General features: G+C 41.5%; 1 protein-coding gene across 10 annotated transcripts in view; it reads right to left on the bottom strand.

The window, feature by feature from the left end:
* Osbpl9 (oxysterol binding protein like 9) overlaps nucleotides 1-24,045 on the bottom strand; it is a 142,873-nt gene that overhangs the window by 61,229 nt on the left and 57,599 nt on the right. For 9 of the 10 annotated variants that reach the window (XM_048453356.3, XM_048453357.3, XM_087904749.1 and 6 more), the window contains one exon: nucleotides 6,917-6,993. In XM_048453356.3, the coding sequence (XP_048309313.2) occupies nucleotides 6,917-6,993 (77 nt within the window). Of the gene's footprint in view, nucleotides 1-21; nucleotides 173-6,916; nucleotides 6,994-24,045 lie in introns of those variants that run through there. The other variant, XM_087904752.1, reaches the window with a different exon arrangement.

The raw sequence follows: 24,045 nt of genomic DNA, 5'->3' as shown, positions 1-24,045 counted from the left end.
GGACCCGAGGGGTCTACTCACTCCGCAAGCGGTCAGCAGGAGAGCCATTCGCCGCAGCCGGCCGCCGTCTCAGGGGAGGGGAGGGCCTCCTTCTCCGCCCCGGATACCCCTCCGCGGCCGGCGCCCCAGCTAAGAGCAGCCGGAGGACGCCTCCCCCGCCCTCCCCATGCGCCGCGGCCCAGGCGCCGCCCCGATTGGCTGGCCCAGGCAAAGAGGCCCCTGGCGATTGGCCACGGGTCACCTGCCGGGAGGTGAGCGGCTGACGATTGGCGGTTGGCCTCGTTAGGCATCAAGGCCCAAGGAGCCCAGGCAGCTCAGGACTCCCACCCGCCTACACTCCTCCCCCCCCCCCACGGGGGCGTGGGGGGGGGGGGGAAGTCAGGGAAACTCGCTTCACCAGCTAGCTCGCCATCACCTTATTTTGGCAGCTCCTGAGCTCAGAAGTTCTATGTTGATTACTGATGGATTTTGCCGCCAGAAAGTTGTTCCTGTCGCTCGAGGAAGGTGGGAAAGGAGGAAACACTACAGCCTACCAGTAAACAAGAGCTTGGGTGTCTTTTATTTGTCGGTGGAGCGTCCGTGGGCTTGATGTTTTGACAGCACCGTAAGGAGTGTAGGTGGCTTGTGAAGAACTTGAAGAATCCAAATAGTGTAACTGTGAAGTTCAGGCTTGAAGCACCTGGGCAGAGGCCCAAAACGCAGCAAATCACAAACACCAGTGATTGGCTTATCGATCTGGAAAGCAATCTCCTTTTCTATTTTTCCTTGGTATCTCAACCATTCTAAGGTTCTATGAAACATCTAATTATTAATTTTGTGGCACACAGTTGAAGAAATACTTGCTATACTCAAACTGTACTGCTGTACTCATTGATATTTTTAACTGATGTAAATGGTTTCGAAGTTCATTCTGCTTCCTCTTTTATAAGCACAAAATTAGTTCTCCCATGATCTCTATCTCAGTAAATGAAACCACTATCATCCACTCTAAATGCAGCAGTCTAACTTAGGGCTTGCCTCCCCTAGTCCCATACTCAAGTCTATCAATCTAGTTCTGTAACTCTTACCTCCAAATGGGCTTTCAATCCCACCTCTCCTCATATCACAAATAATGGCCCCTCTTGGAATAATTCTCTTACTACAGTCTTCCTGAATCTACCAGTTCACTCTCAACATAAGAGCTAGAGTGTTATTTCCATAGCATTCTATTACTAATCAAGGAACTTGCTATAGCTTTGCATGGCAAAAGGGTTTAACTCAATATTTAACACTGACCCACACAACAGTTTTATAGTCCTACCTGCATTTTTCAACTTGTATCCCCTATTTTTCTGCCTTGCACACAAAGGCCCTTTTCAAGCTTCTTTAATTTGCCAAGGATCTTCCAACTTCAGGACCCTGTGACCACTGATGTTTCTTTCACACTATCTCCTTGACAACACCTTTGACTCTTAATTTACTTCTCACTATCATTTCTAGATAAACAATGTAAATTCTTCCTATTTTAGGTCATCATTAGCCCATGAAACATTTTGTGGAATTTACCACAGCTATAATTTTACTTTATTGAGTTATTTAATAACTTTTTGAGTCTTAATTCATATGTGATAAAATGTGGTTTGGATGAGAATGGCCCCCAAAGGCTAATATATCTGAACACTTGTTCTCTAGTTGGAACTATCTGGGAAGGATTTTGGAGGTGTGGCCTTTGGGGGAATATTGCTCTGTGACTGTGTGCTAGCCCAGTAGGCCCTGATTTACTCCTCAGTAAAAAGACTCAAGTCATGCTGTGGCACTTTACTTCTCTGCTGATGACACACTGATAAAACAGTGACCAAGAAGCAACCAGGGTGAAGGGAAGGGTTTGTTTAGTTTACAGGTTACAGGCCACTAAGGGGGAAGCCAGGGAACTCAGCCCAAGGACTTGAAACAGAAACCAACAGAGAAATTCCACTTTCTGCTTGCTTCCAGTGCTTGCTCGGCTTGCTTCATTACAACCCGCCCAAGGGCAAGACCACTACAGTGGGCTGCCACTACCGATCCATCAGCAATCCGAAATGCCCCACAGAGTAGACAGGCTGATGCAAGCAGTCTCTCAAAGCTCCCTTTCCCAGATGACTCTAGCCTGTCAGGTTGATAAGAAAATCTAACCAGCACACATGTAAAGACCAAGAAGAAACAAGTTTATTTTCCTAAATATTAGAAGCATTCCAAATGCTACATATATCAACACTTAGGCGTTGAACTCAAGAAGATCATCTTGAGAGAAACAGCCCAGCTCGGGCAGGTCACACAGAATGGCATCTCAAGACCAAGTTTCCTATCCCTCAGAGGTCATGGTTGGCAACACCAAAGAAAACAGAGGCTTAAAGATGAGGGATTGAGAAAGAAAGGGATGGAGGTGCCTTTGTAGCTCTGCCTCAGGAATTCCAGGGCAGTAGATCCCTAAGGCAGAGGGAACTGAAAGCTTTATGAAGATAGGAGGGGGACTCATCTACAGAGAGTTTAGCTCAAGTAACGAAAATGGCAGAGGCAGCCACAGAGTCAAGGAAGGAGGCCTCAGTCTCAAAGGAATCAAGGTTATTGATCCTTGAGAAGAAAAAGAATATGTGAAGCAGAGAAAAGTCTCAAGAACTGTTGAAGAAGAAAAACCTTTTTATGTGAAGAGAAGAACAGGGATTTTGGGGGTTTTTTTTGTTTTGTTTTGGAGGGGGCAGGATCTATTGTTTTTGAGACAGGATCTCACTATGTAATCCTCGCGGGACAAGAACTCACTCTGTAGACCAGACTGACCTCAAACTCACAGAGATCCTCCTGCCTCTGCCACCCAAGTGCTGGGATTAAGGTGTATGCACCACAACATCTGGCTGAAAACAGGTTTTTATTAGATACTAGGCCTAATGAATAGATCTCACTGTGGGAAATTCAACTGGAAATCAACAGAAGGTCATTGAAAGTTTCTGGAGCTGGAAATACAAGTCAGTTGATGGAGTGCTGCCTGGCAAGCACAAAGTTTGATCCTCAGTATCATGATGAAGCAAGCCTGTAACCTCAGCACTTGGAAGGGAGAGGAAGGAGGATCAAGTTCTAGGTCATCCTCAGCTACACAATGAGTTCATGCCAGCCTGGACTACAAATGATGTTCTTTTTTTTTTTCTTTTTAAGAAAGAAAGGGGAGGGAGGCTGGAGAGATGGCTCAGAGGTTAAGAGCATTGCCTGTTCTTCCAAAGGTCCTGAGTTCAATTCCCAGCAACCACATGGTGGCTCACAACCATCTGTAATGGGGTCTGGTGCCCTCTTCTGGCCTGCAGGCATACACACAGACAGAATATTGTACACAAAATAAATAAATAAAATTTTAAAAAAAGAAAGAAAGGGGAAGTTTTTAATCATGATGGATATTCCATTAGAGGTGGAAAACAATTAAAATTGAGATAAATATAGCCACTTCACTTTGGTAGCTTCTTATTTTGAATTTATCTTATGTTCCTGGGTACTTTGCATGCAAAGGTCAGACAAGGGCATCTGATCCTCTGGAACTGGAGTCACAGGCTCACAGAGAGTTGTCAGCCACCATGTGGGTGCTGGGAATTGAACCCGGGTCCTCTGGAAGAACAGAATGTGTTCTTAATCACTGGGTCATCTTCTCAGCCCTCACAGCTTTTGTTATAATGGACACTAAAAGCAATGAAAACAGATAGTTGCAGTCTCGGGTATGAAGATTAGAGTAATTCACAGTAAAAACTGTCCAGTCACAAGAAATTCTAATGGTGTTGGCTAAAGCAATGTTAAAGAAGCAGGCCACAAGCACTACACTGGGAAATGAGGGAATCAAAACTGGAAGGAGACTAAAATGGCCAGGGAAAATGGATATTCAAAGACCAATGAGAGAAGAGAGATTTGGAGGAAGTAAAGCAGTAGAGGAGAATGGGGTGAAGAAAACACTCTGACATTTGAGGTGGTGTGAGTGTAATAACCAGGCCAAAGTGATGCTGAATCTCCACTCCCAAGTGATAAGGGATGTCTCTCTGTATGCTGTGAATATGTTTTATTATCATTGGTTAATAAAGAAGCTGCTTTGGCCTATGGAAGGGCAGAATAGAGGTAGGTGAGAAAACTAAACTAAATGCAGGGAGAAAGAAGACAGAGTCAGGCAGACACCATGTAGCTGCTGAAGGAGAAAGACACCAGATAAGCCACAGCCTCATGGTGATACACAGATTAGTAGAAATGGGTTAATTTAAGATATAAGAGCTAGCTAGGAATACACCTAAGCCATTGACCAAGCAGTGTTGTAATTAATATAGTTACTGTGTGATTATTTGGGTCTGGGCAACTGGGAATGAAAAAGCAATCTCTGTTTATACCAGGCCCTCCCAAAAGTGCCAATCTCTTAGTGCCTGACAGATGTGTTATGTGCCTGCACGTACTCAACAAGTAATGCTGGAAAAGAATGTCAACTGCTTATGTATCACTTCAGCAATTCCTTTCCATCCCTAACACTTATTGAGCTCTAATGGATCACCAAACACAGGAGAAGGAATGGCATCTGACTTCTGTGCAGCTCTTCCAACAGGGAGGCACAAATGGAGGCTACACTGGATTCGTGTAACTACCACAGTGATGCTAAGGAGGAGGTATTGTCAGTCTTATAGGTCGAAGTTAATGAGTAAATGATAATCACTGCACTGGACTACAAATCAGACACCCAGCTTCAGAGTGAGGCTCTTCACCACACTCTACTCCCTCTGAGAAGACAGTACTGTCCAATCAAATGAACACACAGCTTCATAGTTCTAAAAATCCTAGCCTCTCTATTTACTAAGAACATTCATATTACATGTTTTCTTAAAATGCCAAAGAGGTCAAAGCTTAGAATATTTCAAAAATATCTTTTTCTTCCTGTTGTTCCCAAAACATGTAAACTCTCTTTTTACCAAACTCTTAATTCTGATTCTACAATTGGATCCACATTGGTATCTGATTGGAAGGAGTTACCTAGTAATGAGAGTTCTGTGTGCTTTAAAGATAGAGAAGGCACAGAACTCAGGAGAGAGAGGCAGAGGATTTTGAGTTCCAGGACAACATGGGCTACACAGCAAGATCCTGCCACCACCACCCCACCAAAAGTACTTAGGAACTGTGCAGTGACTGTGACATCCAAAGGGAGGTCCTTCGACTTGAAGGATGAGGGTCTGTCCTTATATGTGCTACCAAAGAGGTCAGCTCTGAGCTAAGCTACAAAAAAGGCAAATGGCATTAGAGGTGGGTAGGGGGAGAGGGTAGGGAGGGGAGGGGAGGGGGAAGGGAAGGAATGAAAGGGAAGGGGGGGAGAGAGAGAGAGAGAGAGAGAGAGAGAGAGAGAGAGAGAGAACGAGAACATCACTCAGAAGAATGTAGAGACCAGAAAGCTATAAAGAATGTTAAGGAAAACAAGTGAGTAAGAGCGCTCGATGGGTTTCATGGCCCCACAGTAAAGGCCTCTAAGGGCAGGCTGAAGACACATCAGACACCTGCATGTCACTTTAGTCAGTTAGGGGGAAATTGCATCTGACACATTCAATGCAATTAAATGAAAAACAATTACCTTCTAATTGAACCACACATCTGTCCAAAATATGCTATATTTTATTTATGGAACTACCTAAATTTTAAAAAAAGAACTTGATGGCAACCATGAAGCTGCTTTTAAAAGCAAACATCAGGGTAATCTACAAGCCTTTTCAACTCCTTCTTCACTGCTCCCATCCCTTAATAACCACATCAAACACTGTTTTCTAAGCCTCGCCATGTGAGAAGACCTGAGGTAAACCTTACCAAATCAAGCAATTTCTGGATCAGACAAAATAGAAGGGGGGTCACAAGGCACCAGTTGTCTACAATTCAAGACTAAAAAAACATAAAACAAACTCCTCTGTCTGCCACACATGGACGTTCCTTAGAGGTGAGGTGTAAGCTTTCTCTATGCTAGAAGAGGTGTGAGCTGCATCTTTCAGGGTACTGTTTTGCTTCCTGTTCTGAAGCTACTAGGGCAGGGATGGGGTGGCGACATCTACTATCTACAATTAACAAGGTGGTTTTTCTAACACATTTCAGTTTCAGGCTGGAACACGACCCAGAAATTCTGACTGGTTAGGATTAGGCTCATGATCATAGCATTTTTTTTTTCTCTAAAGACAGGATCTCAGCCTGCAGCCCAGGCTGGCCTTAAGCTCTCAGTGATCCTCTGGGCTCAGCCTCCTGAATGCTGTCACCACTCTGCAACTCTGCCACTCAGCCACTGACCTGTTAATCTTACTGACTATGGACCTAGACTTCTGACAATACGAGGCTGGAAACTGCTGCAACCCAGTCTCACTACCACTGAGGCAGTGACATAAGTCCCAATAAGAGTCAACAAAATCCAGAGATGGAAGGGGACTCTGAGTATAGACTTCAGATCTTAGCCAGCTTTGCTTCTCTTGACCCATTTATACTGAGTTATCTTTCATCATTATCCTAATTAGTATTAACCAGGTGTATGTGGTAATAACCAAATTCTATTAACAAGAAAATGAAGTAAACTTCTCAGCATTTATCAATTATTATGTCTATAATTTGGTTTTATCGATAGCCCAATATTGATACAAAATACTTAAATATGTATCTGGCAAATTTTAAAATATCATTTTACATTCAAATTGCCTTGTGCTAACTTCATTCCTGATTTTAAAAAAAATCTGTATTTTGCCCTACAGAAAGTAGAAAAAAATAAATGCTTGTAACTTTTCTATGCAACATTAAAAGGCAAGAATAATCAACTCAGAAATGAAGAGTTCTCATTGTATTACATCAGTTATTTTTTAAAAAAACAACTTCCCCCACCCCAAAAGAAAGCCATAGACAAACTATGTAAACACCATGCAAAGCCTCTTACTTGAAGCTGGAGAGTATGTCGAAGAATGGTTTCTTCTAAGGCATGAATCCACTTCTCTCGTTCATCGGCATCTCGAGCTAGAACAAAAGATGGGTTTATTTGCTGTGTCATTTCCTTAACAGGTTCGTCTTAAGGAAGCATCTAATTTCTTAAGTAGACCCAATATCTAAGAAGAATTACAAACTATAACAATTTTAACAAAAGGAATGGTTATGTTTAATAATGCGTAGGTTACTTTTGTCACAGACCAACACTCCCATGGAGAACAACCAGAAAAGCTGGACTGATTAGTTTTTACTAGCTTCATTTAACAGATGAATGGGTTTTAAAATGTGGCACATATACACAGTGAAATATTATTAACAAAAATAAAAACACAGATGGAACAGCGAAGGAAGCCAGGCACAGACACACAAGCCCATATGATCTCACTTGTATGATCCTCAAACAGTGCAACTCACAGAGGTCGATAGTGGATTGCAGGTTATGAGAGGGTGAACAGAGTGGAGAGAAAGGAAGATGGAGAAAGGGTAGATTGGTGGGCACTAAGTTACATTAGACATTAGCTGGAAGCCAGCAGCTCTGTTTAGCTGTTGTACTGTTAGGTGACTATCAATACCAATATCTAAAAGAAGATTCTGAAAGCTTTTACCAAAAAAGAAATGATTAATGTTTGCAGAAATAGGTATCCTTTACCTGATTTAAAATAACACAACATATACATGAACTGAGGCACATTACCCCTATTCAGGATCTTATGTTTTTATGTATCAGTTAAAAAAAATAAATTTAACTTAAATAAATTTTAAAAAAGAAGAAAGAAAGAAAAACAGGTTGAATGCACCATAAGCCAAGGTAGCAAAGAATTAGCCTTGCATTCAGTGATGCTCTCTGCCTAGCAGCATGATAAACTCCTAAGGAGGAGTTGTGGACTGGATGCTGCACTTGAGATCTGACAATGTGTGTGCCAAGGGGATTTGGAAACTCTATTTTCTGGTATACTGTGACTGAACCTGAAAGTATTTTTTAAGAGAAGTTGAAATTAGAACCCACTAAACTGTGGTTCTCAACCTGTGAGTTGTGACTCCTTTGGCAGTAGAATGACCCTTTCACAGGGGTAACCTAAAACCATAAGGAAAAAGAGATTTTACATTACAATTCATAACAGTAGTAAAATTACAGTTATGAAGTACAATGGAAATAATTTTTTGGTTGGGGTGACAACAACATGAGGAACTGTACAAAAAGGGTGCCAGCAGGTAGGGAAGGTAGAGAACCACTACACTAGCAAAGTGGAGTAAATTAGCCCCAAAATGGACCCCAAAATGGCTTCACTTTGGAACTAAGGAAAAAGCGGAATTAAGCCAACTATTTGGTCATCTGTGTGCTCCACAAAGATTCTGATGTCTAAAATAGACTAAAGCACCCCCATATTGTTAGTGATTCTGGCATTTGGCTAGCAAAGCTGGCGAAAATCTCCTCTACAGGATGGCAACCTCATCTTGGTCACAGACTTATCTGCCTGCCTGCCTGCCTGACTGCCTGCCTGCCTGCCTGCCTGTCTGCCTTCTTATTATGCTTTTTTTTTTCAAGACAGGGTTTCTCAGTGTAGACCTGGCTATCCTAGAACTCCCTCTGTAGACCAGGTTGGCCTTGAACTCAAAGATCTGCCTGCCTCTGCCTCCTATGTGTTGGGATTAAAGGTGTGTGCCACCACTGACTTGTATTTCTACAAAGAATTTTTCAAATATAGTCTAGCACACAAGTAAATACAATCAAATACAAATAAATGAGGGTGTTTCTGCAGATGAAACCACACATAACTGAAACTAAGGCCAACAGGGATTCCAGATTATTTTATAAGTAACAGGTGGTATTTTAAAAGTTTTTTTTTTTAACTTATCACTATGTGAGTACTTCATGTAGGTCAGAGCACAACTTTGAAGGTTCAGTTCTCTTCACCTTTTCCTGTGTTCTAAAGATTAAATCCAGGTCATGCTGAGCCATCTATTTGGCTCCTCAATTTATTTTTCAAATAACCAAATACAAATTCTCAAATTGAAATACAGTATTTTAATATATATATAATAATAATAATTAGGAGCTCAATGGATGGGTTTAACAGCAGATTGAGTACAGTTGACAAGACAATTAGGGCCCTGGAAGAGATCATAAGAGACAGCAGCAACAGCAGCAGCAGCAGCAGCAGCCAGTCACGGGTATGGGGTACTCATAGTGGGCTGAGAGAGGTGTCCAAAGAGCATTACCAGTGCTCACATTGGGCAACTCTCAACCACCAGAAGCTCCAGCTCCAGGAATATCTGAAAATATTCTTCTGGCCTCTGTGGGCACTTGAACATACATGGCACACAGACACACACACACATAAGTAGACAAATTTAAACTATAGCTAAAGGGGTTAAAAATAAATAAATAAATAAATAAATAAAAAGGTGGGGCTGGAGTTCAATTCCCAGCAACCACATGGTGGCTCACAACCATCTGTAATGAGATCTGGTGCCCTCTTCCAGCCTGCAGGCATACATTCAGACAGAATACTGTATACATAATAAATAAAATCTTTAAAAAAAAAAAGGTAAGAAAATTTAATCTGACCATGATTGGAATACCAGGGGGAAGAATAGAGGAGAAGCCCTACTAAGGAAAGAGGAAAACCAAGAACAAATACAGGGCCATGAGAAAGGAAGAGAGCCATCATCCTCCGGATCTTGTGTACATTCCTAGCGGGCTGAGTGTCATGACTTCTGATGACACCAGCAAAAGACATGATACTCCCTTTGCCAAGAAAAATTTCATGAACAAGATTATGAAACATGTTTACAGTTAAAAACACGTCATGACCTCTTAGTAACCACACACAGTACCAGTTTCCCTAAGGAAATCTTACCACAATTATGAATCAGGCTAACACTCAAGATGTCTTACTGCCTATGACCTATGTGTCACAAAAATTCCTGACCTTTCTTGTCCTGCACTTTTATATAATCAGCACACCTTATCTGTAGACCCCCACAGTACACCTCACAAATCACTTTACATGTCTTCAGTTACCATTAGATAAAAATACACCAAAACAGTTTAATCTTTTAAACATAACTACAGTTCAAAACCTACAAAAGTCATACACCCAGCTGCTTCTAAGAAATTTCAGCTAACCTCTCTCAGGAAGTCTACACTTCCTTGTAGTGTGTACAGTATCCCCACCCCAATTCTCTCTCTCTCTCTCTCTCTCTCTCTCTCTCTCTCTCTCACACACACACACACACACACACACACACACACACACACAAGCATGCTGCCTGTTTGTAATAAACCCCAGTCTTGCTTCACACTGACTTCCTGAAATCACTTCCTGAGATTTGAATCAAGATCTTGATTTCACTTGAAGGGAGGTTCCTAAAGCACCCTGAGAAGTCACAGCTGCCAAAGCTGCACTGCTCACTGCTGGTGGCACTACCTGGCTGGGAATTTTCCAAAATGATGAAAGACATTATGCCACAGATTTCAGAAGCTCTCAGAATCCCAGACAGGTTATTCACTATAGCATCAAATACTTAAGCAAATACTGAAGGCACTCTCAATACTCCAGAGTAAAGTGGCTAGATAAGCCATATAGAACTAGCTAGGTATATTTATATGTGCATGTGTGTATGTGTGTGTACGCGCGTGCATGCAGACCAAGTGATGGTAACTCAGATTCTCTTGGGCTAAAGGATATTTCTGGGTCAACTGATGAAACTTGAGAGTCAGTGGATCAGTGGCATTAATATATCAATGCCAATTCCCACACATTAACATTTCTAACGCTAAGAGCTGTAGTGCACATATGGTGTAGGAGGTCCTTTTGTATTTGTGTTGCTTTTATTGGTTAATAAAGAAACTGCTTTGGGCCTGGTGATAAGGCAGAACTTAAGTAGGTGGGGACACAGAACTGAATTCTGGGAGGAAAAAAGCAGAGTCAGAGAGAGATCCAACATGGAGACACCAGGTCAGTCATGCTAAATCTTTCCCTGTAAGCCACAACCTCGTGGTGAACACAGAGTAATAGAAATGGGTTAAATCAAGATGTGAGAGTTAGCTAATAGGAGGCTAGAGCTAATGGCCAAAGCAGTGTTTTAATTAATACAATTTCTGTATGATTATTTTGGGGGTTAAGCTAGCCGGATGGCTGGGACAACAAGCAGCCCGCCCTTCCTGTTACACACATATGTGGGAATTTTCCATTTACTGGAAATAAAGAACTCAGAAGGTTCTTAATACTATAAGGTTGAGGTAATTTTTAAATTTGTTTTTAGGCATTTACATATTTGTAGTGTGTGTCTGGGTGGAGGTTAGAAGATAACTTGCAGAAGTAGCCTCTCTCCTTCTAGCACGTGGGTCCCAGATCAAACTTAGGTCATGTTCATCAGGCTTAGTGGCAAGGGCCTTTACCCACTGAAACGTCCCAGCAAACCAAGACTGAGATTTTTAAATATAACTTTTACACTTTAAAATAAACACTATGATAATAAAACAAACATAACCTAAATAAGTGCAGACATAACATTCATAAAGAACTCACATTCTATAATGCTCAATTTTAATTCAATTTCTAGAGTAAATAGAAAGCTAATTAAAATAGAAAATTTTTAATTTTACTAAGCTGATTCCAAAACTTTTCTACAAATGCAGAGTACAGAACAACAAAGAACCTGCTGGAGAGAGAAGTCTTGTCAGAGAATCTGTTCCGAATATGAAGTCATATGAAGTGGTTAGTGAAGAAAACATAGGTAGTTACTTACCAACCCTTACTGCTAAGCCTGCCCACTTCTATGCATGACTGGTGTCTGGGAATGCGCACCCACTGCTGAGTCTGCCTGCTTTGCCACCTAACTCACACTCCTAATCTCATTGCTTATTCCTGGTGGCTGCTTGCTTGCCTATCCTATGGGGCTTTTCTCTCAAACTCCAATAAAACTGTTCTTGAGTTTCAAAAAGAAAAAGAAAGGAGAAAATAAGAGGCTAGAGGTGTAGATCAGTTGATAGTGTTTCCCACAAAGGCCCTGAGTTCAATAATCCCAGCATAAAGACGGCAGGGTGCCAGCGGCCATGTCAGAGGACATTCAATCAGCAATGAAGCTATGGAATACAGTCCAGTGGATAGCAAAGCTTCCTGAGTATATCCTGGAGATGTGAAGCCCCAGAAGGATTGTTTCCACAATGCCCTTCGCTTCCTCCTGCTTGCTATTGCATGTTCCTGCTGTATTTGGCATGGTATGATTACTACGTGAAAGGATCCCACTCCTCACTGGGCAACTTGCTTGCAGATCATAATGACGATGTTTTTTATAAGAGCAATGGTGCTTAGTTAGATCTATGATTTAACTGACATTTCTGAGTCAGCCTAAAAGATACAAGTGGCTAAGACACGTAGTGAAGATGATTAGGGAAATGGTTTGGGTTATTCTGTCAATTGACTCCTACAAGTTGTCTTTTGACCATGTGTGCAGACACTAATGTATCCACACATAAAATAAAAAGTAAAAAAATTTTAAAAATAGAATTCATAAACTATTAAATCAACTGTTTGACAAAAGTTACTATAAGCCATTTTAATGTCCCACAAAACCACTGCTTGCCATTATCTTTTATGCTCTATGGGGTAAAAACCAAGAGGGCTGGCTCCTGGGTCCAAACTCTGGTCTGATTCCCGGCCTTGCCCTTATTCACCTGGACCTTCACATTCCTTATGCCCTCTGTGCCTTGAGTGTCTCATCTATACTGAGGAAGATAGTACCACATCCGAGGCTGAGAGGCAGGAGTTCAAAGTCAGCCCTGGTTACACAGTGAGTCCTGAACCAGTCTGGGCTACATAGTGAGTTCAAACCAGTTTGGGCTGCACAGGGAGACCCTGTCTCAAACAAACAACAAAACTCAAACTGAAAAACTATTTTATTCACACCGGAGTATCTGGCAGGTATTTCCCTCAAAATGAATATGTATTCCAGGGTGATTTTACAGTTTGTTGCCAATTATAAAATGGGTGCTGGGAACCAAATTCTGATTCTCTAGAAGAGCAATTTTATACTCTTGACCTCTGAGCCACCCGTCTAGGATGGTTATTTTGTTATAACATGTCTATTAATGAAATGGGTTTACTGATATCATGAGATTTTTGTATTGTTTGCGAGTTGTTTATTTCAGATAGTTTCCCCCCTAGAACTCAACTATGTTGCCCAGATTGGCCTTGAACTTAAAGCCTCAGCCTTGAGTGCTAGGTTTATAGCAGTGTATAATTATGGCTGGCTCTTATTGATACTGTGAGTAAATATGTTTAAAATCAGTTTTAATTTTTAAACTTGAAAATGTTGGCATACACATGTGACTACAATTTTTCTGGAGACATAATTTTAGAAGACACACAAGGATACTCAAATAAAGAAGGCTGAGAGGTGCTGGCATACATGTAATACCTTATTGGATTACTTATTACTTCCTCCACTGATTTTAAGTGCCCAGAAAGCAGAATTTGCTAAATTGACTGTGTTGCAAGCACCTAGCAAACCACTTTGCTAGGTGTATTGCAAGCACCTAGCAAACCACTTTGCTCACTACATGATGGATGGATGGACAGACAGATGAATGGATGGAAGGATAGATGCTAAACGCAACTATTTCACTTACATAATTTGGTGGCTCAAAATGCAACTGACATATTGAATAGTCAAAATGTTTTGTTCTGTTTGTGCAGTGGTCAGTCCAGGTCCTCAGAATAGCATGCTGTGCCAAAGCTCACCCACCGATTCATACCCCCAGGAGAAGCTATTTTTAGAAGGCAGTAGGTGATATGGAAAGAGAATGATCTCATGACCAAATCTAAACCAATATTTTGATAGTTACAAATTTTCAGAATTATGATTTTAATTAGCTGCTTATTATAGAAGTTAGAGGGGAGGGCAAACAAGAACATACGTGTATCTTATACCTTATATACCTTTCAATCAAAGCAAATAGAATGCTCTAGGCTTATGACCCCACCCCAGCCCCACTTCCCTAGGCCAGCTATGTTTTCCCAGGGGTCTGGACTGCAATCTGGTCCACATTTTCTTAATTCTCTAACACTATCATTTTCTTAGCAACTAACCAGTACTCACAATTATAGAACAAATGGTCATTTGTCTTCTAGAATGATAACTTTCTCAATGAAGTCTCCCGACCAGCCTTATCTGTTTTTTGTTTGTTTGTTTTTCCCTGATGCTGTGATAAAATGCTTTGATAAAAAGAAGTTGTGGGAGGAAGGCTTTAGTTTTGCTCAAGGGGCAAGGTACAGCAGGGAAACCAGGGCAACAGGAGTCGAAGCAGCTATTTACGAGCAGAAAGCAATGAAGCATGCTGCAGCTTGGTTCTCTTCCTTTATCTTATTCAATCCAGGACCCCAAGTCCAGGGAATGGTTCTGCCTACTTTTAAGATAGGTCTTTCCACACCAGTGAATGGAATCAAGCTAACCCTCCCACAAGCATATCCAGAGGTCCATCTCCCAGGACTCTCTTCTACAGTCTGTCAAACTGACAATTAACACTAACCATCACAAGTCTTTACAGAAGACTGTCCCCTAACCCAGCATCCCCCATTCCCACTACCTTGCCCCTACTGTTTCTTTAGTGTCCTTATGCCTTTAACATGCATGTTGGTTCATGGCTATTATTTATTGCCCATCTTTCCTGTCCCTGAAATATTAAGATCTACAAAAGCAGGGGTCTTTCTGGAGGATGGGGGTGGTGTACACCTTTATTCCCAGCACTTGGGAGGCAGAGGCAGACAAATTTCTTGAGTTTGAAACCAGCTGGTCTGCAGAGCTACACAGAGAAACCCTGTCTTAAAAACAAACAAACAAAGCAGAAGTCAGTCTTTACTTCCTGACGTATCCCAACCAGTTAGAATCTCGCCATGGAAACAACTGTTCAACAAGATATTTGCTGAATAAAAAATGATGGCCCACTAATCATATTACTGGGGATAGTGCTCCATTTCCTGTTTGTCATCAGAAGTTAAATTAGGGTTTCTTTCTCTCTCTCTCTCTCTCTCTCTCTCTCTCTCTCTCTCTCTCTCTCTCTTTCATTTTTTGAGGCAAAGTCTTACTATGTGGCTCTGGCTGTCCTGGAACTCACTCTGTAGATCAGGCTGGTCTCGAAATCTGAGATCCACATGCCTGTGCCTCCCGAGTGTTGGGATTAAAGGCATATGCAAGTTAGGGTTTCTAAGAAATCACTTTTGCTTGATATATTATTAAATTTTCCATAATTGGCTCCTTTGAAGATTTATTAATAGTTATAGCTGAAGTCTCCAAACTGTCAAAATGCATGCAAATATTTGCAAATGTGTCTATCCTCCACAACTTCTGCTTTGATTATCTGAAGCAATATTGTGAATCTCCAAGACAGAGTTAACATTGTGTTAGGCAACTATGTGCTCATTCAGTCAAGGACAATGAAAACTATACAAGTTCTTTTCAATTCATTCACCAATCACATGCTTGTCAGCCGAATTATTCCTACTCAATGAAAATCCTTGACAAATTACTATGCAAATATATATACTACTACTTTTAGCTTCTACAGCTTTCTACACTGCATTAACTTCAGGGTTTTGTGAAGGAGTCAAAGTGTCAGTCAGTCACTATTCTGAAACTTTAAAAAAGCAAGGTTTTGTAAAGTCCTTTTTCCGACATGGGAATGTAGGAACATTTAGGAAGGCTGCGGCTTTAGAGAGTTCTCACAGGCATTAAACAGGAAGGTGCTTTGGCTGCACAAAAACCAGGGAAGGGAAGTGGGGGGGGGGGGCTAATGGAGCAGCAGAAAGTGTGAAGGAAAGGATAAAGGCCTGAGCCACATCACAGGCTTAGGAGCCAGAAGGAGCATCCTGTGGACAAAGTGACACAGGGGCACAAGGGGATGCAGATGCAAAGCAGGAGCAGATTTCAGCTTGGCTCACTGGAGAAATGGAGGTGCTGATCCATGGCATAGCGAATAAAGTTGGCAAGCCCCAAGTACTGCAACACATGCGCACAGTCTTGGCACTCAGGATTGTGTGTCAGAAGAGGCCAGCCCAGCAAGACCTTACACAAACACGACATAAGAACAAACAAGATGAGAAACGAGAGGGCTCCAAAGTTTTTATTTCCGATTTGAAAAGCCTCACTGTCAGAAATGAGATGTTTTCTGTTTAAAGTGTGTGCATGAATATGTGTGTGTGGTACACATACATGTGTGTAAGTATGTTTGTACATGAGATGTATGTGGGACATGTGCATTTGTGTGGCTGGGGGTGCATTTGTACATAGGAAGTCAGACATCTTCCTCAATCTCTCTCTACCTTGTATTTTCAGACAAGGTCTCTCGTCGACCTGGAGCTCAACACCCACCTTTTCGCATGGGTTCTTAAAATCCACACTCAGGTCCTCGTGCTTGTGTGGCAAGCACTTTACTTCCTGAGCCATCTCTCTATCCCCAGAAACTCTAAGCTAATGAACGGTACATGCCTGTAATCCTAGCCCTCTGGAGGCTGATGCAGGAGGATATCTGTGAATTCAAGGCCAGCTTGGAATACATAACAAGCACCAAGAGAGCCAAAGCCATATAGCAGGTCTTAACTTTAAGAAAATTATAAGTTTTACTGAATTTATGAACAAAAGTACTCAAACACATGTTATTAGAAAAAAAAAACCCTCTTAGAGAAAAAAACAAAAAATGAGACTGTATCTTTAATTCACTCTGGAGTCGAGAAGGGAGAGTGGGACGGGGAAGGTAAATTTAAGAGTCCAAAGCAAAGTGTCAGCTCACTAGGAGAAATACAGAATGTCAGAAAGAAAGGAAATGTTACAGGGTCACTTTACTTAGATTAATAAATGAAACAAAACAACAGAGGAAAATCAAAGCCTATTTAAAAAGAAAGATCAGGAAAGAGCAGGGTGTGGTAGCTCATGCCTTGGGAAACTGAGTCAGAGTTCCAGGTCAGCCAGGCTACAGAGGGAGGCATACCAATAAATAAATATAAATAAAAATTCAGGAAACAGACTAAAACAAAGCAAGAAAAATATGTAAAAAGAGAATTATCTAGTAATTCTTTTGTTTGTTTTTGAAGTAAACAAGATCAAATAGATGAGCCCTAACAAAGTAATAGAATCCTATCAAGAAATCATAATAATTGATGTATGCTTCTTTAAATAAAATGCTTAGAGAAAATAGACATTATCCTTTACACATTGTGGGTAGAGCAGCTTTTTGCATATAAAAGAAGAAATGTGCACATGTTTCTTTGGAGCAGAGTATTGGGAAGGCATTCTGCATTATCATGTATAATATTCCTTCAGAGGGTTTCACTCTGGCTCCAGTTTCTCCAGGGATTTCTGCGCAGGGCAAAGAGCAGCAAGCCACTTCCTCTCTCTGCTATATTTAGCGCTAAGCTATTAACACAATATCTTTGCCTTTCCTTCAGAAAGACTACACTTCTAGATCAAGACTGTAGTTAGAACCCTGTACATATCACAAGCTTCAGCCCTGCCCTGTAAAAGAAAACATAGACACAGCAAAATGTCATTAATTCAGCACTCATTACAACACAGGATTTATATCCTTGCTAAATCACTATGCTTAAACCAGTGCCAAACACCTCATGTTCCACACTGAGTTCTCATAGAAAAACCAGGTTTCTGAACAACACAAAAAACTAAGAGAAGACATGTTGGCTTCTTTCCCTCAAAAACTTTGAACTGCTCCCTCTGCTGGTGTAAGAAGGGAATTGTGGAGTATGAACAGACTGAAATAAGAGGGAACAAGGTCAATGCCGACCCCCTCAACAGTAACTTCATTCAGGGAACAGTCCTGTGCTTTCTGTGGCCAGGCTCCTAAGCCTCCCTAACAGGTGGTTACAGATCTGAGCATGCCTTGTGATGTGATTCACTGCCATCTCTTCCGACCAGTGTCCCAGTTAACTTTGCCTCAGTGGGCCCAGCACAGTGCTGAGTCCCTGCTTGGATACACACTGATACACACTGAGTGCAGACACAAACCCACCTGCTACCATGAAGCATCGCTAACACTGCAATAGTAGAAAGCATTGGTTCAGAAAGAGACGACAGCAGCAAAGCAGATACAAAGAGGCTATGGTATGATAAAAAGCAAGTCAGCGTAAGAAAGAGGAACAGAGTAAGGCGTGAGTGAGCAACACTGTACAATGAGAACTGTGAATATAAATCTAGGCCATGCTATTATGACTATGAATAAAAATCCATAAGAGCCTCAAGGTCTTCCCCATATGGTGAGGATAAAACCATTTTCCTCAATAGTGTAGGCATGGTCCCGCCACGGGTTATCGTGCCCAGCAAAATGTTCAGCTGACCTTCAGTGGCTGGTTCCCCACCAGTCCTGTTTCACTTGCCAGAGGCTCACTTCTACTGTGCATTCTAACCTCCTTCTCTAGGAAAAAAAAAAATCTCCAGTCGTCTTCTACAAAGACAAAAAGCAAAACAAAAACCACTCATTACATCCCTGCCCTCATCCTTACATCACCCACGGCATGCACTCAGATCAAGAGCCTTTTATATAACATCCAACTCCTCTAACACGGAGTCACCTGAAGATGGCCTCACTGCAGCCAGCAGCCTAACAAGACAGAGCTTTTTATAATCCATTGAAATTTCAGCCCTTCCTAAATGTCAGTAAATTGTCTTAAGGTCCTCTTAACTTGATTTTAAGAAGATGTAGATTGAGGATGTAGCTCAGCTGGCAGAGTGCTTGCCTACCACACACAGAGCTATGTATGGGGTTTGATCCCCAGCACTGCACAAAACAGGTACGGTGGTTACACTCCAATCTACACTAGGAAATGAAAGAAGATATGAAGTTCAAGACCATCCTTAGATAGCACATTTCAGGCCAGCCTGGGATACATGAGAGCCTGACACACACACATACAAAACAACTTCAGTTCATACGATAAACTTACGTTGCATGTGGAGTGTATTAGGAAGTGTCACAGTCATGAAAATGCATGTTCACACCCTGAATGTGTCAGTTAATAAAAGGGCTGAAAGGAAACCTTGGCAGAACCAAGCAATCTGAAAGTTAAATCAGGATCAGTGCAATCCAGGCATTACCAGAATTGCCAAAGTTTTAACTCATTTAACCCATAATATGAAAAGTGTGAGAAACTGTGTGCAACCAAGAAGTTGCTGCTGGAACGAGGATTTGAAATTGAGCTTCTAAATCTATGAATTTCACTGTTTGCCCCTCTTTACATTGAGAAGATAGCCTAGATCCTTGTGTTACATGCACACTCAGGTACTTGTTGACTTCACAAAAACAAATCAATTTTTAAAAATAAGTAGATGATCTGGGCAGTGGTGGCACACACCCTTAATCCTAGCACTGGGTAAGCAGAGGCAGGCAGATCTCTGATCTGAGACTAGTCTGGTCTACAGAGCAAGTTCCAGGACAGCCAGGGCTACGTAGAGAAACCCTGTCTTGGAAAACAACAACAACAACAAGAGTGTAGGAAGTAAACCGAACACTAGCATTTTCCACAAGTGCCTAAGCATTGTAAGAAGTAGGAAAGTTCCATTCATTATGTATCTATACTCACTCTTCACAACAAGCGATGTGCCCCAAATTAAAAAGATTGCTTACTAAGACCCACAAGGTCCCTCCCAAGGTTATATATGCAATAACAATTGCTTGAGACAGAAAACTGATGGCTGCCAGCAGGGAACTCTCCAGAGGCAGCTCCCCAGAGTCACCACCCATGCTGGGGTTGGGCTTTCCCTGCCGCAGTTGCTCCTTAGTTGCCAAGCTCCTAAGGTAACCCGAAGGAACTCTGCCTCACGCATTGCTCTGCCGAGCCCTCCACCACATGATGCACCAGTGCATTTGACGCCATGAGCTGAAATAAAAACTCCTCCCTTTGAGTTGTTTCCATCAGGTTACTAATAGTCACAGGATGACTTGTTCTTACACATGCACTGGACCTGAGGTTCAGGGAGGGGACCCTGATCGTTCTCACCTTCAGGCAGTAGGACTGGAGGGATAATTAGCAATGTCTTTACATTACTCTCCCAGCTTGTCACACTGAAACATTACATTAGCAATTAAGAGAAATGAGTGGTGGGATAAATTGTAAATTGCTAACAAAAGTAATACTGGATTAGAGACATCTAACTACTCACTATACCAGAGTCCGTAATTAGACTCGGGAAGATTATAGCTGCAAATATTTAGGGAGGATCATGAACAGAAAGCAAATTAGGAAAAACATAGGAACACTAGTGAGATCTAATCCTCCTACAGTTATAAAACAAACTCCCAACACATGAATCCAGCCTATATAAACATCACGGGCACCACCAAAATAATAATAGCTAATTACAGATTTAATTACAGTTGATTTATTTCTCTTATATGAAGTGTCACTTTTTGTTTCGGAGAAGTTATTACATAGAAATCAGAAAAATTTAACTACAGAGGAAATATTTCAAGTCAATAGAAGACAATGTCATGTTTACCAGGGATAATGCTGAGGTAACTGTTCTCCAAGCAGGAGTCACCTAAACCTTATAACGATGCTTTGGTCTAACGACTTACTGTCTAGTCCAAACAACGGACTGTTCAGGTGTGTGATAAGCTGGCTAATATTCGTGTACTGGAGGCATCGATGCACTGATATACTTGAACAATATGACTTTTTGAACCAGTAGGTTGCATAATAATTCTGCATTTTAATAACTAATCCAGCTTTAAGAGGGCTGAGCTGAAAATGTTCGTTATCAGATCAACCACAGACAACTGCTTCCACTGAGACTTATGGAGTTCTATTCTAGGCTTCTTTTTGATGCTTTAAAGTGCTGTATTTTATCTTAGGAAACTTGTATTACTCTAAAATATGTCAGATAAACATATTTAAAGTTTGTACTGTTTAGAAGATGTCGTCAGTAAAGCTCCCCCATGCCACCCCTGCTTTTTTTGAGATAGGTCCTCACTATGTAACCTAGACTGACTTCAAACTTATGACCCTCCTGTCACTGTGTCCAGTTGGATAGTTTTTCATCTTTTTAAAAATGAAAAAAAAATGTTTACATACCAGGCTTGCCAAAGGCGAGACACCCTTTAATAAAAATTAGATTGATCATATTAAGGCTAATATCATAAGGCTTGATCATATAAGGCTATGATCAAGGCTAAGTCACTTGGCTCTGCATCTCACTCATCTATACGTTAAGGATGGTTCTAGAGCTGTTGTGAGAATGAACTGGGACACACGTGTAACTGCCATTCCAGACTCTGGAGCTTAGACTTTCAAAGGTATCAAAGGCGCTGTGGAGGACCCATTTCAGAGCTTCTGGCTCATAAGGGCACATTCCCATGCGGTTCTGAAGCTCCACCTACACACACAATTTAGAACCATTAACCTAGAAGGACCTGAGAACAAATCCTGGCTCTACTACGTGGGCATTCTAAAACTCAGTTTCTCCAACTCTAGAAATAAAGCTATCTGTGATTACAGGTTTAGCAACTACATACGGCGGTGTCCACTGTCTGCTGAACAGTGTCTAGTTCATATCAGTTACTTAGTAGCAACCCAATAGTTGTTGCTATTGTAGCACTGCTACTGCTTCTAAGTAATGGAACACAGGGACATTAAAAGGGTATGGTATTTTACACTTGCATTCAACTGCATTGTTATTTGAAGGTTCTCCTATTTTACATTAATTCTTTCTTGATAAAATGATAGATCATGATAGCTAAGTGACTTATGTCTTTAACAATACCTCTCAAGAACACGTGCTAGAGAGCTTGCCTAGGAAGCATGAAGGCCTTGGCTTGATCCTCAGCAGCTCATAAACCAGACAAGGTAATGCACTCTGTAATCCCAGATCTCAGGATGTAGAAGCAGGAGAATCAGAAGTTCATGGTCATCCTCACTAGCCATAGATCAAGTTCTAGGCTAGTAAAGGATTTATGAGAACCTGTCTCAAAAGATAAGGTACTAAGTACTGTGCTCAGTTTTCAATTTTGCTTTATATCAGCTGGGTGCAGCTTCCTTATCTATAAAATAAAGATGGCACTAGTACTTACTTTGTAAAGTGAGCTGCATGATTTAATAAAGGTAAACCCAAAAATAATATCTCATATAAAATACTCTATAAATATCCTATATCCCTATATCCATAATGCTATAAATCATTACAGACATTAAATCATCAAAGATACAACTTCATAAGCCAGGCATAGTAGCTCACCCTTGCAATCCCAGTACCTGGGAAGACAGATAAGTCATTCAGGGTCATTCTCAGCCTCATTTTGAAGCCAGCCTAAGTTGCATGAGACCTTGTCTCAAGATTAAGAAAAAAAAGTTACAATTTTTGATCTATAAATCAATAATTTCAGATGATTAGGTTCTGGGCTGGGAAGATGCCTCAATGAGGTAAGCACCTGACACACAAGCACGAAGACCTGAGTTCAGATTCACAACCCTCACCTGAAAAGTCATATGTCCCAGAACCCAGCACTTTAGAAGCTGAGATAGACAGTTCCCCAGGGCTTGCCGACCTGGCCACCAGATTAGCCCATTGGTAAGCAGCAAGTGAGAGACCCTGGCTCAAAAAATAAGGCAGAGAGTGACAGAGAAAGACACCTGATGTAGACCTGGCTTCCACACATAAGCACAGGCATTTGCACATGCCCAAGCATGCACACACACATGCACGCACGCGCACGAGCACACACACACACATACACTTACACATACACATATGCATGCATATGCCTCCATTCTAACTTCTTTTATCATTCTTCCCAATCTACTGGCATTCCATCCTCTTTGCTTGCTGTGATCTCCTAGACAGACAATAGATACTACTGCCAATGTTTTTAACTACAGATTTAAAATTCAAAGGCTTTATTTAGCTCACAAAGGTGCAGTTTGACATTTTTTTAAACATTTAAAAATCTGGAAATATTACATACTCATTTCCCATTAAGAAAAACTGACCTCTCTTGAAAAGTAGAAAATCTGTCAGCGTTCGGCAAGCCTTACCAAACATCTTAACTGTCTGGACCAGGTACAGCAGCTTCACCTCTCTACATTGCTAGTCTGGATTATTATTGTTACATTTTATTTCATGTTGTATGTATATGGTGTGTATGTGTATATGTGTTTATGTGTGCCACTGCACACATGCAGAAATAAGAAGGCAATTTGGGGCAGTTTGTTCTCTTCTCCCATCATGTAGGTTCCAGGAATTGAACTCTGGTCATCAGACATTCAGACCCCAAACTGCCAGTCTTTGTCTAACTTTAATCCAAATTGGTCGTTTAAACTTTCAACCTCTAGTTCTACTTAACAGCAATATGCTAATAGCTATCTTCATTTGCATGTGAGCTCAGTCTCAGTTCTCATCATCTCTGTCTCCAAACTAAATTCCTCAAGACTGTTTCAGATGTGACAAAGTTCAATTGAAAACCAAGCCAAGAACATTACTAGTAAATTCTCCTCCCTCATTTAGCCAGTTACTAACTCCCGTTGATTTACCCACTACAAATGTCAAATCTGTTCCTCTCCACTTTCCCCATTACCACTGCTGTGATCTGTTCAGGACCCCATCACCAGCCACAGCTATTCCACTAGGAATAAAGTGTCTATCCTCCTAGGCAAAAACAATGCCTGCAGCTGTGCTGTGGGTCCCATAAACGCTTGCCTTGTCCAGAACACTGAGCCAACACCTCCCCACCCTGGCCCTTTTCTCTCCAGCATCATCAGCTCTTCCTCACCACGGAAATCACTGTTGTCAACACAGAAACACTATTATTGTTCCTTTTGTCCTTAATTAAAATCTCCCCAGACTTCCATGGCTCAAAATCCCTTCTATTCCTGCTATCAGCTCAGCCGAATTTGAAAGCACTCTGTTCTGGTTTACAGTGGCTCTCCTCAAGGTTTTCAAGAACCCCTCCTGATGAACTCTATTATGACATCACTCCTTACTGCCCCCTTTCCTTGTCAGTCAGCAGAGTCTGGCACAGTTGCTGACCTCTCTCCCTCGGAGAAAGCGCCTTCTCCAGGCTTCACTTGCTTTTGTTTC

Source organism: Myodes glareolus, chromosome 3 (genome assembly GCF_982192425.1).
Source record: "Myodes glareolus chromosome 3, mMyoGla1.1, whole genome shotgun sequence".
Taxonomy (NCBI): Eukaryota; Metazoa; Chordata; class Mammalia; order Rodentia; family Cricetidae; genus Myodes; species Myodes glareolus.
The sequence above is the reverse complement of the archived record's forward strand: the minus strand, read 5'-3'. Positions and strand labels throughout refer to the sequence as shown.